Source organism: Pogona vitticeps, chromosome 4 (genome assembly GCF_051106095.1).
Source record: "Pogona vitticeps strain Pit_001003342236 chromosome 4, PviZW2.1, whole genome shotgun sequence".
NCBI classification, from domain to species: Eukaryota; Metazoa; Chordata; class Lepidosauria; order Squamata; family Agamidae; genus Pogona; species Pogona vitticeps.
The window spans coordinates 14759088-14778242 of NC_135786.1; the positions used below are offsets into that span (position 1 = coordinate 14759088).

At 44.3% G+C, this 19155-nt stretch overlaps 2 protein-coding genes across 2 annotated transcripts in view; one reads left to right on the top strand and one right to left on the bottom strand.

Moving 5' to 3' along the window:
- Positions 1 to 4590, top strand: part of LOC110084736 (piezo-type mechanosensitive ion channel component 2) — an 81362-nt gene extending 76772 nt beyond the window's left edge. The window contains exon 42 of the mRNA XM_078391744.1: positions 1534 to 4590. Within this exon, the coding sequence (XP_078247870.1) occupies positions 1534 to 1789 (256 nt within the window). The 3' untranslated portion in view covers positions 1790 to 4590. The remainder of the gene's footprint in view (positions 1 to 1533) is intronic.
- The window catches only part of NPEPL1 (aminopeptidase like 1), a 30076-nt gene continuing 14679 nt past the window's right edge, over positions 3759 to 19155 (bottom strand). The window contains exons 8-12 of the mRNA XM_072996811.2: positions 18430 to 18530; positions 17434 to 17557; positions 13925 to 14101; positions 10873 to 10983; positions 3759 to 9370 (exon numbers count right to left, since the gene is read on the bottom strand). Coding sequence (XP_072852912.2) covers positions 9212 to 9370; positions 10873 to 10983; positions 13925 to 14101; positions 17434 to 17557; positions 18430 to 18530 — 672 coding nt within the window. The 3' untranslated portion in view covers positions 3759 to 9211. The remainder of the gene's footprint in view (positions 9371 to 10872; positions 10984 to 13924; positions 14102 to 17433; positions 17558 to 18429; positions 18531 to 19155) is intronic.

A 19155-nucleotide genomic window follows, 5' to 3' on the forward strand; every position in this document is an offset into this window, starting at 1 on the left:
CTATAGGGGGCCACATGAGAAATCTGAACTGTGTTTGGGGGCCGAACCAACTTTACTTAAAATTAAAATGAAACAGTGATGTTATGATTGTTTTTATTTTATGCTTGTTAATCTCCACAAATACTAAAGAGGTTTTTTGGTGGCGTGTTAAAGATAAGCAACTGATCAACTTTAGACAAAAAGCTATAAATGGTTTTGATGTCTAGGGAGCCTGACAGGAGCGGCTCGCGGGCCGTATGTGGCCCTCAGGCCTCACTTTGCCCAGGTCTGGAGTACAACAAAGCAAAGCCAAGCATGCGGCTTATATACTGCCTCATAGCGCTGAAAGCATTCTCTGGGCGGTTTACAAGTTAATTATGCAGGCTACACAACAGCAACTATTGTGGGAATAGGGGCGAAACTTGTAAGCAATAATTTGTGTTATATGCGACCTGTCTCTTTTATGGGAAAGGCCTAAATGGCAAGTCCTTCTCGGTTGTGAATTGGTGTGGTTTCCTTAAAGAGTTGGTTGTGAGAAATTGATGATTCTAAGGTGGTTTGCTGCTGCTGACTGTTTGCTTTGATTGATACAGCAGCTTTTAAAACCTCTTCTCTTAGGTTATTCTGTAATAACAGACATCCTGCTAACACTGATGTCCATATGCTCCACATATAATAGCATGGACAGATATTGTAATTCAGTCTCCTTGTGACCTCTTGAAATTTAGCATTAGTTCCTCCGTCTTTCGTCAGACATGTTATCTGGAATGTTCTTACTCTAATACAAGCACATTCAAAAGGCTCCTGCCATTTAATAATTTTTGATAGGAATGCATACTATGTGATGATGCTGATCTGCTACCTCCATCAGTCTTGGGCAGTGTAGCTCATAACAACACCATCTCTCCCTCCCCCCCCCCCGTGCTACCAGCAGGAGGAGGATAGGCCTATTCGAGCACTTCCATAATGCGCTGACTGTGGGATATTCAATCTTAGGGGAACATTCTCTCTGCACTGCAGATTTGGACTAACCCTCTTTGGCCGTTCAGAAAACAGGAGCTTCACACAATTCCAAGATGAGAATTATGGTTCAACATCTAGAAAGCCATACCACACAGGAAAATGTTTTTATTGTGCTAATTAGCTGCCTTGAAAAAGGGACAGGAACCCAGATTTAAAAAAAAAAATACAGGAGAGTAACTATATTAATCCTTTGCAGGAAAAAAATATCTCCAAGCGTCATGTGGTTCCTTGAGAACTTTAAAAGAACTTTTTAAAAAAGCTTTCACAAACTGTAGCCCACTTTTTCAGAGGCCTAGATATTGCCTTTAATGTCTGTCTGAAGAAATGATCTTTTACATATTTGAAGAAATGGGCTACAGTCCACGAAAGCTTATGGCTAATTAAACCTGCCGTGTCCCTAAAGAGGCACAAGATTCAACATTGTTAAGGTGAACAAAACTGCACATCTTGCACAAATGTACTGTCCGTCTCAAAAGACCCATTCTGAAAACAATAATCTCGTTTTTCTCTTCTCCCGCCCGCCCGGGGCAGGATTGTGGGTCTCTACATGTCTGTCGTTCTGGTTGTCGGCAAGTTCGTCCGAGAGTTTTTCAATGGAATTTCACGGTCCATCATGTTTGAAGAGCTGCCCAACGTGGATCGTGTCCTGAAGCTATGCACTGATATCTTTGTGGCGAGAGAGGCTGGGGAACTGGAGTTGGAAGAGCGCCTCTTTGCCAAACTCATCTTCCTGTACAGATCTCCTGAAACAATGATTAAATGGACGAGGGAAGCCAAGGAAAAATAGAGCCAGAACACTCGTCCCTGGTCAGCACTACACGGCACTGATCTTCGCGGTGAAAAGCAGCATGACGCTTTGAGGCACATAGTTAAAGGCATCTAAATCAGGACTGAATGAATGAATGTATCATGCACAATTATATTTTAGCTTATTGATCTATTTTAATCAGTACAAACAATATGTGCAATTTATCGACCTAAATAAAAGAGGGAATTTAATTATGAAATTATTTCATGTCATATGTAACTATGACACATGTCCCCTCCCCCATCAAAGGAAGTGATTGATCTTAACTGGCTTGGTGGTTCATAGCAGTTCATTTAGTGGCTGAACAGGTGTTTGGCACTTCAAAGCTCTGCCTCCCCTGGCAGGTGCCCACTCGGAGGCCTGGTTTGTCTGCCCCACCTCCTGTGGGCACTGACTATCTCTTGAGTGGATGCCTGCCAGAGGAGGTGGGGCTTTGAAGCACTAAAAAAAAATGATGCAGCTGTTAATCGAACCACTATGAACCACTGAACTGGTGGCCAACTAAATATGGAAACTCCTTGACCAATAGATAGCCAGAGATTCCACCTTTCCCCCGCCTCCACGACCTACTGGCCCTCCCAGGGCTTCATGGCAGGAAGAGGAGGTAGGAGGGAAGGAGCCCACCAAGCAGGGGTTATATGGAAACCCAGAGGAGTTGGGGCTGTTGGAAGACAAGACGAGGAGGAAAACAGTCAAGAAGACCGGGTGGATGCCTCTGAGTGGGGAAGTGAAGAGCATGATGGACAGGTAAGTGCTGGTTTCATAGCTTCAGATCCAATTTTCCATTGGCTGATTCAGTCTCTGTCTGAAGGAGCTCAGCCAGAAGAATTCCCCCCCCCCAAGACTGAATTGCAATTGCCAGACAAGCGCTAAAGGAGGGACAGGGCTGTTGGCAGAACTCGACCCCCCCGAAATCAGCATTACTGTCTGTGCAGGATATGAGGGTTTCAGCAGTTGGTTCAGCTGACATGGGACTTCACAGAAGAGGGGGTGAGAGTATGTAAGCTTGAATGCAGTTGGGCTTCAGACATTAGCTGATTCCCCATTCTACACTGTATATAGTTCATTAAAAATGTGTTTAGTGTTTGGACACTGAGCATTCTGTCTAGGAATGGACAATGTTCTTACATGCCATCAAGTCATCTCCAACTTACGGTGACCTTATGAATGCGCAATATCCAACATGTCCCGTCCTCAACAGACCTGCTCAGCTTTTGCAAATGCAAACCTGTGGGTTCCTTTAGGGAGTAAATCCATCTTTTATTTGGTCTTCCTCTTTTCTGCTGCCCTTAACCTTTCCCAGCATTATTGTCTTTTCTAGAGAATCCTGCTTTCACATGAGGTGTCCAAAGCAGCATAGCCTCAGTCTCAACATTTTTGCCTCCAGGGATGATCCAGGATGACCCTATTCTCCCAGAGAAGGCATATTCCTTCACACTCCCCAATGAAAACAGCTGATTTATACTACAAAGGTTGATTTTTTTTAATACTCAGATCCACCTTCAAAGCAACTGTAACATTTATAGGAAGTTTGAAACTGCTCCTTTAATCTTGGCAACCTTCCTCCTATAGATCTGTAGAAGGAATAGGAAAGCAAAATATTACACAGCCATATACATACAATGAAATGGTGGATCTTGGGGATTTCTCCTCCTTTGCTTCCTATACTGACCAGGTGATTGTCTGCATACACAACAAATGAGTTATGGCAGGTGTAAAGAAGGGGAAATGTGGAAAGCCAGAGTAAGAGCAAGAGGGCAGACACCCATTAGTTGCCCCTGACAGCTGGTAAAGGGAGTTCTGCAGCCTCTGCTCTTAGTTGTGATGCCTCACAGATGTGAATGGAACTTTCTTCCACAACTTCATCTAGTACTATTTGTTACTGTCACCTGAAGGTATCTGCAGAAAGAGAAGGACTGGAGATTTGATTTAATAAGCACACGGCAGGTGAAAGAAGAGAAAGGTTTTATTTTATCGTGGTTACCTCCCATAAACACGTTCACTCTAAACATTAATGCAGTTCATCAGCAGAGGAGTGCAACACTGCCATGGAGAAATGCGCCGTCTCATTCTTCAAGCCATATTAATAACGATCAGCAAAAGTTTTAACATGCAAGAACAGCATCTTTGGGAGAGTCTTTTTGTTTTGTTTCCAAAAAGCCTTTATAGAAAATAAGGCCTCCCTTAGTGCCATGCTGAAACACTGCTACAGGACAAAGCAGAACCTACAGTGGTTTTCCCCCCAGGCTTCCCACCTTGCAAACTGCACCATCCCTTAAGTCTCATTGCACCATGCATCACAGAGCAGTTGTAGTTCAGCCCAGCTGTTCCCTCTACAATCACATCAATTGCCTTATCCTTCACCTGCTGGGGCTTCACCCTTTCTCCGAGCAAGGAGAGAGGGAACAGCTCGGAGACAGGCAAAGAAAAAGACCGTTTCATCTCCCATACCTTCAGGGTATTTACAAGATACCCAGCTCATGTGCAGGTTACAACACCATAACCTGATTTTTAGCTCTACTGTTGTCTTTTCAAAAGGCAGAGGGGTTCAGAAACTCCTGGGTGAATGAAATCCCAGGAATCTAACTCAGAAGGCTCTATGGGCAGCAAGAGGTTAAGCTGTTGTATTGATAGGCTCAGATACTCTCTGAAAGGGGCAGAAGAGTAAAATATTCCTGGCTCCTTCACAATGAAGACTGGAAGCAGCAAAGGCATCATTTGTTCAGTATAAATCCCAAGCACAAAGTGTTCTTAGAAACCAACATAAAAAGAGGTTACCTACCTGTAACTCTGGTTCTTCAAGTGGTCATCTGTGAATTCACACTAATGGGTTAATTTGCGCCTATGCAGAGCAGCCTCAGAATCTTCTAGAGCTCAGACACCTGGTGCCGGGACTCCCCACACGCTGGCTATAACCCCACCCCTGGCACAGAGTACCTCAGTTCCATGGAACTGTCCGCCGCTGCACAGCATGCCATATGGCACACGTGATGTACAGCGGGGAGGAAGGGCGGGGAGTGTGAATTCACAGATGACCACTTGAAGAACCAGATTCACAGGTTCGTGGTGTCTCTGAATGCACACTAATGGGTGACTAGCAAGCAGACTTACCCAGAGGAGGGGTATCACGAAAAAACAGATGCCAAGACAGCCTGTCCAACGGCAGCCTCTGCTTTTGACTCAAACATAAGCAGTAGTGAGTCGTAAAGGTGAGCAGCGTGAACCACGTAGCAGCCTTGCAGATATCTGCCAGGTCTACCCCTCTAAGGCAGGCTGAGGAGGAGATGGTTGCTCCAGTGGAATGGGCCCGAACTGTAGGCAAAGGTGCATGAGCCAGTTCGTATGCTACGCCGATTGTAGTAAATATCCACCGGGAAATTGTGCCGACATTGGGGACCCTTTGACTGTCCTTGGAAGGACACAAGCAGTCTTAGTGGGGAACAAAAGGACGCAGACCAGGAGACATAATAGGAAAGTGGTCTCTTGACTTTCAAGGAGTGGAGAGCCCTTTCCAGCTTCGACATTGGAGCCGGGAAAAAGGTAGGCAATACTATAGGTTGATTAAGGTGGAAGGCCGTAGCCACCTTCGTAACAAATGAGAGGTCTGGGAATAGGGTCACCTTATCAGGGTGGAATTGCAGGAAGGGCGGGTCAACTCGAAGAGCCGTCAGTTCACCAGCACGCCATGCCGAAGTAACAGCGAGGAGGAAGGCTGTCTTTAGCGTAAGGAGCCTGAAAGAAGTGGTAGCCATAGGCTCAAACAGTGGACCCATGAGCTTGTTTAATATGAGCTGCAAAGACCACTGAGGTGTGGGCAACTTGTAGGCTGGAAACAAATTTTTGAGTATGGGGCAAAGTCCTCTGTCTTTCTTAGGAATGATAAAGTATTGGGAGAAAAAACTATGCGCAATATCTGGGATGTGAACCAGGGTAATGGCATGTTTCAAAAGAAGTGCATCAAACTCCTGTTGCAGTATGAGGGAGGGAGCAGTGTCTCTAAGCAGCCCCGTGCAAGGTGTAGAGTCAAATTAAATTGCATATCCTGTGGCTATGATCATGAGAACCCATGAGTTGGACGTGATAGACTCCCAAACGTGAAGGAATGGTGTTAACTGGATTGAGTTGAGAGATGTTGCTGGTGGGCCAACAGCTTTAAAGGTTCTGCCTAGGCTTGCAGTATTGGTGGTGGGCTTGTTGACGAGGCCGCTGTCTAACAGATTGTTGCCGGGACTGACCTGCAAAACCAGATGTTTGCGTCCTCTGGCGATCAGGGAAAGGCCAATATGCGTAATGTCTGTGCCAGGAATTCCTTGGACAGGACTGAGCATTGTAGGATCTGGCTGTCTTGCGGAGCTTCAAGAGGTTATCAAGACTTTTGTTTGTTTTGCCATTGAAAAGATTAACCCCATCAAAGGGCAGGTCTTCGATTCTGGTCCTGGCGTCATCAGAGATGCCAGCTAAATGCAACCAGGCATGTTGACAAAAGGTGATAGGCACAGTGATTTGCTTGGCAGCAGTGTCCAGAACATGCCTGGTGGCAATTCTTTCCTGTCTCGCCAGGGTCATGGACTGCTGATGGCAGGTGAGGCTTGGCGACCCAAGATCCTCAGGAGCAGCCTGCAGTGCTGGCAAGACAATATTCCATAAATGGCAATGATAAGCACCCATTGCTGCCATGTAATTTGCCACTTGAAGTATGAAGGACGCTAGGGAATAAACCCTACATCCTAGCACATCCAGTTTCCTCCCCTCTTTATATGGACACAGATCTATTCCCAACTTTATTTTGCGTGGCATCCACGATGAAGGAATTGGGCTTTGGATGCTTGGAAAGGAAGTCAGTATCCTTGCCATGAGTTTTATAAAGGTTCTCAACCCTTCTGGGAATTTGATGGGACGTTGATGGTTTGTCCCAAGGTTCTTTAACCCGGAGGAGGAGGGAGGATATAAAGCCTAAACAAAGAGGGGGGACCCAATCCTTTGTGATATCTTCATGAACCTTGTCCTCTTGTTCAGCAGTAGGCTGTATCACTGCAAGGTGCATGACTTCAGCAATTTTCTTCATCAGGTGGAAATATACAAAATACTCCTTGGAGGGGGACAGTGGATGACTCCCTGCAACATCAGAACCCAGAGTTGGAATGTTCTAAGGAGAGTCCTTTTCAACTTCCTCGTTGGTGTCACCCGAATCGGTGTAGAAGTCATAGTTATGTTCAGGAGACTAGGAGAAAGTTGGTCGGTCTTGAGCCGACCCATATCAGTCGGGGTGGATAGCTGAGGCCTCAACTGCTTCCTCCTCTGGCTCCTGTGAAACCCTGCTTTGCGACACCAGTGGTGGGGTCACCAGTCCCGAATGGGGTCGAGGGACTGGGGTTGGGCCTGGTCTGCGGGTCCCAGAGCCCAAAGATGTCAGAGGCTCTTGAGGCCTTGGCTGGTAAGCTGCTCTACAAGGCGGAGGTTGAAATCGACGATCATCGTCAAAGTAAAAATAGTCATTGGGATGCCATTGATACCGAGGCGTTGAAGGATATTCCTCGTAATATGGTGGCCAGTGGCGAGCCCAAAAATACAAGCCCAGATCATAGGGTGTTGGGGGGCTGTCGCACATCAAGGTCGTAGCCCATGGGATCGAAACTCTCCACAAGGAGGGTATTCCTCGGGCAGTAGTGGATGCTGGGCCTGCTTGGGCTCAGGCTCCAGGAGTCGGGTCTTTTGCTTCTTTTTTCGAGTCGCATCCACGACTAGAGAAGCAGGTAGAGCACGACATCAGCCTCGACAGCTGTATCTCCACCAAGGCATCTGCCCAATCCAGACTTATGCGCAGAGAAGACGCTGCCTCCGGCCTCGAGGGAGGAATACCATCATCTCCCGACAGTATGCTCAGACACACTGTCTCATGCTGGGCATGGGTCACAGGAGTTGATGGCGAAGGCTCAGTCGGGAGCCTAGAGGTCTTAGAAGATCATTTCTTTTATACTTCGGCATCGAGGCCAAAGGGGTTTTTTATATCGACACTGAAGCAGTCGACCTCGAGCCAGAGGACAGCGGTTTAGTTGCTTTGTGACCATGTTTAGGCGAACGAGTGGCAGTTGAAGAGGTCTCAGAAGATGGAGCTTGTGGCAGTTCTACAGCCGAGGCTCAGGCTGGGCAAAGCGACTTTTCCCACAAGTACAAGGGTCAGGGAACTTTTTTACCTTTTACCGCCCCCCCCCCCCCAAATTTATATAAGCCAACATTACACCTTTGATTTGAAAGGAAACGATACAGTATTTGATGAAGCCACCCTTTTTCCTGCCTTAATTCAAGCCTTGCCTGTTCTTTTCATAGTTTTGAATCAGTCTCTCTCTCACTCACTCACTCACACACACATCCACCCACCCACCCTCCATCCATACATTTTCTCCATCCATTTAAATAAGCTTGATGAAGCCCTCCGTCTCTCATACCTTCCTTCTCTCGTTAACTTGATCCTTTCCCTCCTCCTGCTTGCAGTCATTTCTGGCGCTATTCCACAACTGTAACCAATCAAGCAGGCTTATCTCTGATCTCTGAAAGAACAGATTTACAAGTGCCCTGCTGCAACCAAGGAAGTAACAGGGAGATGTGATTTACAATCTGAGGTTTGGCTGCAGGGGTGGGGGTGGGAGTGAGGGGGTAGCGCTCTGCTCACCCAGGATTTTCAGTTTTACCCCATTTGGGGTAATTTACCCGTTCCCTGACCACTGCACAAGTAGGAGCGAAGTCGTTAGAGTCTCTGGGCGGGCTTAATAAAAGCCTTGCAAACGGTACACAAAGCAGGCTGGTGCTCCTCCCTGAGACAGAATAAGCCCTGAGAATGGCCATCAGAGAGCGGGACCTTGTTACAGCAGGATGCGCAGCGTTTGAAGGGCCCTGAAGTGGCCATAAACTCGCAGAAAAACAAACACTCTTAACGTTAGACTCACAAAACCAGAAGAATGGTGAAACAAGCTGAGTCGAAAAAGCTGGGAGGTCAAAGAATATCATTTGAACAAGGTCGAAGGGAAAAAAACAAACACGAAGCTCCAATCTGAGTAGCTGCAGCAGAAACGGAACTGAGGCACTTGGTGCCAGGGTAGGGTTATAGCCAGCGTGTGGGAGGCCCCGGCACCATGTGCCTGAGCTATAGAAGATTCCAAGGCTGCTCTGCGCAGCCACAGATTAACCCATTAGTGTGAATTCACAGAGACCACGAAGAAGAACAGGGCCAATTCAGCAGAATGAGATGGAGAAATGCAAGCAATAACAATTTTCTTTTTTCTTTCGTTTCATTTTGGATTTAAAATGGATGTTTTTGACACAGGCTACTTTCATGGGATGGGAAACTCTTCAGTGCAAAGTGAGGTAACACAACCGTGCCACCCCAAAAGGTGGTGGTGGGGCCTAAACCAAGCGCCGTCTCTTGGAATCTCTCTCCACGTCATCATCTGGAGCGTCTTCATTGCAGCCCAGTGGAGACACCATGTTCAGCAGAGGGTCTTCAGAGGCACGACCAAACAGAGATAGCAGCAATGCTACACCGTAGCCAGTGGCTCGCTCACCCTAGGAACAAAGAAAGCGGGAGCTTCGTTTCAGCCTTGCTAAATCCTAAAGTAAACATGGGGCAAACACGAAGCAAAAGATTTCCAACAATGACTAGGAGTGCCTGTATTAGGCCCTCCATTTTAAGGCTGAATAAAATGAGGCACACAAATGATTGTACCAAAAATCAAAAGACTGCTGTTCTCTTACTAGCGATAGGGATATTTCTATACAAATACCCCCACACAGCTGGACCTAATGAGGGTCTGGCCCCAGGCACCGGCTCATCCACGCATGTATCCTGCTGTGGTGCTGGTCCCACTTATCCTTCGAATGGTTCCTGCTCAGCTGGCCACTCAGAAGCCTTGTAAAGAGACTCATTATCCTATCCCCTGCCTGGAGTTGTCAGCTGAACAAGAGCAAAGTGGAGTGCTGGACACTATTTGAAGGACAAGCAGGACTGGCGCCACAGCAGGACATGAGTGGACGGTCTAGTCACGTCTATGTGTAATCTGGTCAACCTCCCACCCCCAAATAATCTGAAAAATAAAGGAAAATACACCATTGTACATCTAGTAGGTTGAATGCTGTCTCAGGAAAAGCAGAATTCTGCAGCCAATTAAGACTATACAAGATTACCCACTTCTTGTTCTTTGCATCTTAGAATTTCAGAGCTAGAAAGAAACTTGGAGGTTACTGAAATCAGTCCCGTCCCCCCCGGCCTTCCGTTCAATGCATCTCCAGTGAAGCACCACTTACAGCCTGCTGCACCTACTGATCATCTCTTCCTGTTAGGATATTTATCCTGATCTGCCTTCTCTCTGATTTCTAGTCATTCATTCTAGCCCTCTGTTGTTCAGCAACACAGAACAAATCTCCTCCCATCTTCAGCATGCAGGACAAGCCCATCAGATTTATTCTGCTTCTCAGAAATGGGCAACAGACTATACAAAGAGCCATGGCCTCTCCTCCCGACCTCTAGAAATCTCACTATAGCTGTATTCCTATGCAGTGTACATCCTTGGGATTTACATGGGAATAAACCCCATTGAACTTCATGGATTTATATCGTCTGATTTGCAGCCTTTGATATGATTAGGCATACCCTCACATGCTTCAAAGCCTAACTTCTCAGCAGTTATCAGTGTTTTTAAAGCAAATGAAACCTTAGGTTTACATAATACTGAATTGTGATTTCTTTTGCTCACATATAATCAAAGTATAAATATCATACTTGATTATTATTGTAAGAGTACCAAGGACCAAATTGGGGGGGGGGAGAGATTCTCCTCCAAAAAGAATCGGTATCTGTGTTTTATTTTTATTGATCTGAACCATTCCTATACCACTCTTCAGTTAAAATTTTCCATAGTGTTATGTAGAAGGCCATAAAGCAGAATAAACCAATAATGATTAACAACAGTTAAAAGGAAGGGCTAAATACAATCCACTGGACAAAGGAAAAGAAATATTCCATTAAATAAAAGGACAGGAAAGAACACATGGAAACCGTATTAACTCACCGCGTGGACAGGGGCTGCGATGTCTATATGGACCCAGACACCAGGCCAGTCAAACCCAATATGTGAAGCAATAAAAAGTCCAGCACAAGAGCTTGGAGAGTTATCCCGGTCCTGGAGAAAACAGCAGAGTCAGGTTTGCTTTACTAAGAAGCATTCCCTTATAAAGCATGTGAAAAGGTCTTGTCTAGATAGGATACTTCATTGGGTTTCTAAAGAAGATGTGTAGAAGCAACCTCGTGTTAAGCAGCACGAGTGTATGCCAAGCCATTCATTCATTCCCAATATTTTTCATCCCACCTTTCTCCTTCAAAGGTGGGATCCAAGGTGTCTTACATCATTAAAAGACGATATGTAAAGCTAAAAACAATTAAGTATATAAATGTTACAAAGGACCAAACAAGTACCACTGTAAAAAATGGTTTTAAAAAGTAAGACCAAAGACATTCAAAGCAACAAGGCACAATAATGCATTAACCCTCCTCGCGCAGCCAATCTTTGAGGGAAAGCTTGCCTGAAGAGAAAGGTCTTTGCCTGCTTGCAGAAAGACAGTGACGATGGGGCCAGTCTAAACTCCTGTGGGAGGGAGTTCCAGAGTCTCGGAGCACTGACAAAGAAGGCCCTCTCTCTTGTCCCCACCAAATATGTCTTTGATGGTGGTGGGACAAAGAGGAAGACCTCTTGACACCTGAGCACACTCATAAAGAGAGACAAAGTCCTTGAGAGAGCTCAGACTCGGGCTTTATCGGTAAAACACTACTGGACTCGTGGAGCAGTCAGCCTGCTCTTTCGATGTGACCTGCAAAGGCCATCACTGGTTACATGCCTTGGCTGTCTATCCACTGTTTTTGTAGTACCAGTGCTGGCCCTGACGCTGGGCAGGGACAGGCAATAAATTCAGGCACCAGATTTGGGGTTACCAGAAAGAGCACATGTTGTTAGTAATTTACTTTATTATTCTTATTCTTTCATTTTGATTGCCAGAGCTGGGGAGAACTATTTGTGGGGTTTTCTGCCCCAATACTAAAATAACTTGGCTGGCTCAGGCTGTACTGTACCCCTGACTTGGGAAAAGTATAACATTACCTAGCCTACTGGTAAAAGTATAACATTACTTAGCCTATCTCCCCCTTCCCCCCCCCTCTTTCTTTTTTTCTATTCTTTTCTTCTTTTCCCATCTTGGACTCTGTGATTAATCTGGGTTTTACTTTAGTTTACTTTTATGATTTATGTAAACCACCCAGAGTAGATACGTTCTAGATGGGCAGTATAGAAATCTAATAAATAAATTAAATTAAATAATCCTAGCATTATTTGCATTTCAGTTTCAGGAAATAAAACACCTTGGGCAGATTCTGCCAAATAAAAGTTAAGTTAAAACTATTTTGGTAAAAGCACAAAGGCAACATATCTGTGAAGATTCTCAGTCATCCAGGTGAGGTTATCTGGAAGCCGAGTCAGGGCAACTGGACTTCTTTCTTGTTAGGTTGAATCGTTTCACTACTCATCCCAATAGCTTCTTCAGTCTGAGGAGAGTTGGTAGGAGATCCCTGATATATCCTCCACATTGGTTTCACTTCCCCCGGGTCTGAACAGGCTTCTTATATGGTCAAAGGACTGGGAGTGAGGGATAATCCCACTTCTGCAATCCTTCTCCACCCACTGTCATAAATTGTTAACAGTGGTCTTTCTGCTGTGTGTGGTCATGATCTTTCTGGGGATGAAAGGGCAGCATGATAAATAGGAGACAGATTTAATTTAATCTAAGGCCTCCACCCCTATTGAGTGAGGGATTTTCTATGAGCACATGTATGGCCTTCCTGACCCCTCTCTCAAACTACCTATCTTCTCTGGTCAGGGAGACCATACATGTGCTCATAGAAAATCTCTCACTCAGCGGGGGTGGAGGCCTTAAATACAATCTGTCACCTATTTATCATGCTGCCCTTTCATGCAGCCCCAGAAAGATTAGGACCACACACAACAGAAAGACCACCATTAACAACCCTTAATGACCCATGACAATGGGTGGAGAAGGACTGCAGAAGTGAGATTATCCCTCATCCCTCCTTCCAAGGAGCCTATTCAGAACAGGGAGAAGTGAAACCAAGGTAGAGGATATATCAGGGATCTCCTACCAACTCTCCTCAGACTGAAGAAGCTACTTGGATGAGTAGTGAAACGTTTCAACCGAACAAGAAAGAAGTCCAGTTGCCATGAATCAACTTCCACATACACAAAGGCGACAGTTACGGAAAACCAAGATATTCAAAATGTATCCCGTCATAATAGTAATGGCATCACTAGCACTGCAGTTTGCTGCCAATTAAAGAACCTTTGCTTCAATAAGGCGCCACGTGAAATGTATATTGTATGCAACAAGGCAAATTTGTATACCACTTAAAATCAACACAGAGACTCTCCAATTAGCTGAAATTTGCCACCACCAGTGACCTTGTTCCCTCTGCACTGCCAGAGCTATGCAGCAGGATTTGGGCCCGTGTAGGAGACTCTGAACCACAACAAAGCAATAGAAAGAAACATCTCTAAAGCGGCGGATCTCAGTATTAAGCCCTTCAGGTACGCTGGGCTCCAACTTCCAGACCTCCTATCATTGGTCATGCTGGTTTCGGGAGACCCAAGATGGAGAAGCACCGTATAAGTATGTCTAACCAGATGTAAATAACTGGTGTAATGAACAGCATGCAGACTCTCCTGCCATACTATTTTTGGAATTGCACTGAACGTTACAAAAAGATAAACTAAAGATTACTGCATTAATGCCACAAATTAGTGGCAGATAAAATTGTGTGCTGTTTTGTCATGGATTTTATTTATTTATTTATTTATTTATTTATTTATTTATTTATTTATTTATTTATTTATTTATTTATTCATTCATTCATTCATTCATTCATTCATTCATTCATTCATTCATTCATTCATTCATTCATTCTATTTATATCCCGCCTATCTGGTTGTTATGACCACTTGAAATAAGACACTCCAGAAATCATAATTTGCAAAGAAATGGTAATGAAGCTGTTAAACTTACTGCCACAGAGTTCTTCATGTCAGCTACAGCTGAGGTAAATTCGGTAAAATGCAGCTCAGGGCAATAGACAAGGGGATGAACTAGATCTCCACAATTTCTGCCTGCCTTAACGCAAGCAGTTTCCCATTCTTCATTGTTGGTGAGGACGGCAGCGTGGTACTTCCCTGTGGCAATTCCCTATTTGGAAATAAATGGGGGGAAAACACATGAAATCCAAGATGATGGAATATTTACCATACATTAAGTAACAGCTATAATCTGGGTTGAATCCTAGATTCTGGGCCACACAAGATTAGATTACTGCTGCCAAGTGACAAGCATAGGGTATGACATGGTATCTTTTATCTCCATTTACCCCTCTACCCATCAGAAGCCAACGGAGGGGGGGGTAGGAAAAGGAAATAAGGAAGGCAGCATGAAGAGAACACTTTCCATTTGCCTGTGTTCCCTGGAATCTCTCAAAATAATATTCCTCTCTCTCACATTACTCAACAAGACATAATAAGAGACCCTTCATATCTGGGAGTCTACCGCACAATCGATCGCAATGGCTTTCAGGAAATTAGCTTGTATATTTCTGGCCGCCTTTGCAAACAGTGCTGTTCTGTATGTAACATATGGTTCACAGTCCAAAAGCAACCTGACCACCTTTATCTGAGGGCTTTCCGCCTGCAGAGCAGCCAAAACGTTTCCCAGGAACTTTTCTCTAGGGCTTTGATAGAACTGACAGGAAATAGTGGACAACATCCTCTATCTCACCTGATCCACAAATATATAGCCTTAGATGTTTAGGGACATTCATGTAGCTGCTGCCTAAGACAGCGGTTGGCAAGGTTTGGAAACGGAGTTCTATGAATGCAGTTCTCAAGGAGGCAAAAATAAGTGTATGTAAGTCTTGCGCCATTGAGTGGTTTGTTTTCAGCAGATGAGAGAAATTTTAAGAGTGAATTAAGACTGAGTCCTGGTCATTATGCAGTTTGTAGAACCAGTTCCTCAACATTCTTTTAACCCCAGAAAAAACAAAAATATCTGTGGAGAGGGGTTTTAGATTTTAGTAGGGTTTGAACTGAAGTTGCCCAGCCACCACTCTTCCATTGCCCTACCATACAACGTTTAGGTAGACGGTGGTCGGACATATCCATCACCCTCTTATAGCTATAGCTAGAGTTGTTCTGGCTTTAATGGACATCATGCCTGTCTCGGTTCTAAGAAAAGCTGCTGGAGTCACCCGGGGTGCCGCGAGGATGTGTCTCAGAAATTTATTATGTCCTACTTCAAGATGGTGTAGGTTGTTCTGATTCATACCCCAGATCTCAATTCCGTAAAGCATTTGAGAGGCGACCCTCCCTGAATAGACTTGTAAAGCTGGGGTTACTAGTTTACCATCTTTAGAATGGAAAAATTTGACCAGAGCATGACTAGATTGCATACCCTCTATACTAAGAAGACAAAGCTTTGAGTATGAATCACGCCTGGAATGCATGCGTGAGGATTAGGAAAGCTAAATACAAGATAGGGTTGCATCAGAAGGTTGGCCTGTTCACCGTAATGGTGATCAGAACTGCCGCCTATGAAGTTCAGGTACCCATGATGACTTCCAACCTTTAGTAGGAGAGGGATGAGAAGATTAACAAGGATGGACATGGCAACAATGCAGAATAGCTCTGCACCAGCTGAGGGACATCCCCCCCATGCTCACAAAATCACAGATTTACAAGGCACTTATCTGTTTAATAAAGAGATTTAATAACCCATCCCTAGGATATGTGCTCTCAAAAGGTGATTTACAATGTGTGTGACATAATGAGCTGTGAACACAATTGGCTGACCTTGGGCCAGTCACTCTAGCTAAGCCTCACCTACCATATGGAGTTGTGAGGATAAATGGCAAGGGGAATCAACTATGCTGCTCTGAGCTTATTAGAGGAAATTGGGATATTAATGTACAGTGGTGCCTCACTTGACGACATTAATTCGTTCCAGCAAAATCGCTGTAGAGCGAAAACGTCATAAAGCGAAATAAAAAAGCCCATTGAAATGCACTGAAAACCATTCAATGTGTTCAAATGGGCTGAATACCTGCTCGTCCAGCGATGATCCTCCATACATCTTGTGAAAAATGGCTCCTAAAAACAGCGGGGAGCCATTTTGAGCAGCAGGCGGCCATTTTGAAAACCCGAAGATCAGCTGTTTTGATCGGCGTAATGCGAAGAATCGGTTCCCGAAGCAGGGAACCAATCGTCGCAAAGCGAAAAAACCCCATTAAAACATCATTTTGCGATCGCAAAAACATCATCGTGAAGAGGATTCGTCGTTATACGGGGTAATCGTTAAGTGGGGCATGACTGTGATTAGTAATTGCTAGAGCAGGGATACTCAGAATAGTGTAGTAGGTAAAGTAATGGACTAAGTAGACCTGAGTTCAAATCCCTGCTTGGCCATGGAAACTCACTGGGGGTGTGGAACTAGTTAAACCAATCCTTAAATATCTCACTTACCTATAGAGGTCATCATCATCATCAGTAATTTTATTTATATGCCAAACATTTATATGCCCAACAAGGAACCCAAAGTGGCTCACAACATTAAAATTCACACAATTAAAAACATAAGTTAAATGTATTCCTGCACTGAACAGGGGGTTGGACTTGATGGCCTTGTAGGCCCCTTCCAAGTTCACTTTTCTATGAATCTATGAATATTAAAAGACAAAGTAAACCATATATGATTCAAAATAAAGTTAAGAGATTAAAACATGAAAACATGATTAAAACATGAAAACATGTTACATGCCTCCAAGTCAGGTATGACTTGAAGGCATGTAACAACAATTATTGTGATACCATCTGTCTGTATCTATCTATCGAATCAGCAACATCAATTCTGTATGATATTAAGTAGATATAAAAACAAAACTGCATGAGCATCCAAAAAGGTTAGTGCTTTTCTAAAAACTAGTAAGAATTAGCAGTTTCTTTGCAAAGAAAATGACAAGGTCACCCAGCGACATCATGGTAGGACCCACTACAGGAAAGGCTCGGCCTTTGGTATTCATCAGCATAACAGCACTTGCTAAAGGACCAGAGAATGGGATCTTAAAAATAGACAGCAAGACTCATCCTGGTCCACGCAACTGTAGACTAGTCCCAAACCGCAGAGGCATTTGTGCCCTGTAAAGCAGGAACCGGACATGGGGAACAAACTTAGCTCCTTGCTCTCCTATGGAGTGCACCAGATAGAGCAGATGACTCCATCTTAGTTTGAACTAATTCATAGCTTTTCACTACAATTGCTATCTCCTGGCATTCCAGGAAAATGTATTAGGCTCAAACTCTGGTGAGCTTCCAATAGAGATATTTCAAGAACCCAATCTGGGCATGGCTTCCTAGCTGATCTCATACTCATGCATCAAACCTAGGACAGAATGTTAGAAAAGCATTCCTGCCCTGAAACAGAAATCACTCTAAGCAAAATGAGGAAAAAGATTTATGCTTATCCCTAAAAGTTACCTGAGCCCCAGTGAGAGTAGCCATGTCAAGAATGATGTCAGCACCAAGGTCTTTGCGGGCGTACGCAACTCCATCAGCAAGCACCAACCTGCCTTCGGCATCGGTGTTGTTGATTTCCACAGTTCTGGGGAAAGGATGGGAAATGTTTTTCAAATCAGCCACCATTTCAGCATACATTTTTAGCAATGTCTGTCCAAAATAGCCCTGTGAAACTACCTGGAGATTACCATATAAGACTATACTTTTGACTAAAATCTTTGGACTAAAAATTGAGGCTCATCTTATACACAGAAGTTAAGCTGAGGAAATAACAAAAATAAGTGGAGGGGAAAGCAGGAATCAAAATCATTCTGCAGGGCTTTGATTCCTGCTTTCACCTCCACTTGCTAAGCCCCACCTAGATTTCTTAATTTTGGGTTAGAAAAGTGGGGGGGCGTCTTATACATGGAAGTGTCTCATACACGGAAAAATGTGGCAATAATGCTTCTGAAACAGCAGCTATAGAATATTACATTAATTGTAGAGATGGAGGGAAAACCCAGTAATTTATCTTGGCCTAAAAGAACGCCACACACCTTTATATCCCCTCCTTCAAATTCTGATGGAAAATGCCTCTGTTTCTGCTACTCGCAGGCAGGACACAGAGCTGTGGGGAAGTGGGAATGCCATTCTGCTCCTAGTCATGAAGGAAAGCTTATTCAGCAACCCATCTAACACTTGCACTTTTGGGAACCCCCTTTAAAGCACAGCTGGTCCAAGGGAATGGCTAGCAACCTGTGTTTTCTTGCAAATGAAAGCTGAGCCTAGTTATTGCATCATCTTCTTTTCTTCCTGCACCCATCTCGAATCCTGGCTTATCCATGCCCCTCGAACCAATTAAGCACACCGGGGACCACGTGTGCTACCTCAGATTCACTTTTGCAAGCTGGGAGCGGGTGCAAAATTCTGTAAGATACAAGCACTGAATGATGATGATGAAAGAGGCTCTTATCTTACTTTCCCGAGTAAAGAACATGGATATCATCAGGTCTTGTTGCATTTGGTCCAACAGAATTCTCGGCCAAGCAAAACACTGCGTGAAGATTGTCTTTAAAGCCCTGTAGCAAAACAGAGAAAAAGAGCAAGCATATCTCAACAAAAGATACAAGAAGTTTGGGTCAACATTTCAAATATAAGCTAACAGGAGGCAAACTGTCCTGTTTTAATTCATTCTGCTCAAGAAATCCATGCCAAGGGTTGCCCACCCAGAAATAAACACAATTTCTTGAATGTTTGGAGAATTGGCAAAAGAGGTCATCAAAGGGTTAGAGGTTGATTGATTTCATTAGATAATTGCTGCAGGGCTTCTATGAATGGCAAGAAGTGACAGGATTATCACATAGTTTCCTGTGCATCTTGTGAGGAAGCGGGGGATATTAGTAAACATGACAACACACAAAAAGAGCAATAACCCTTCGCTATCTGAGCCTCAGAACCAGAAAATAATCTTATGCCATCGGTCTTCCTTCCTTTCAAATAAAACCAAAACATTATTTCCGAAACTCGTTTTTCACCCTTCCAGAAAGATGTTTTTAAAGACGTCTACTGTATTTAACACAATGTGGGTCCAACTTATCAAGGCAAAATCAGCAGCTTTCATCAAGACTAGGAAACCACTAGCCCAAAATGCAGCCGTGGCCTCAGGGGCTTCTTTTATGCCCCACAGTTAACTTCTGGCTTTAT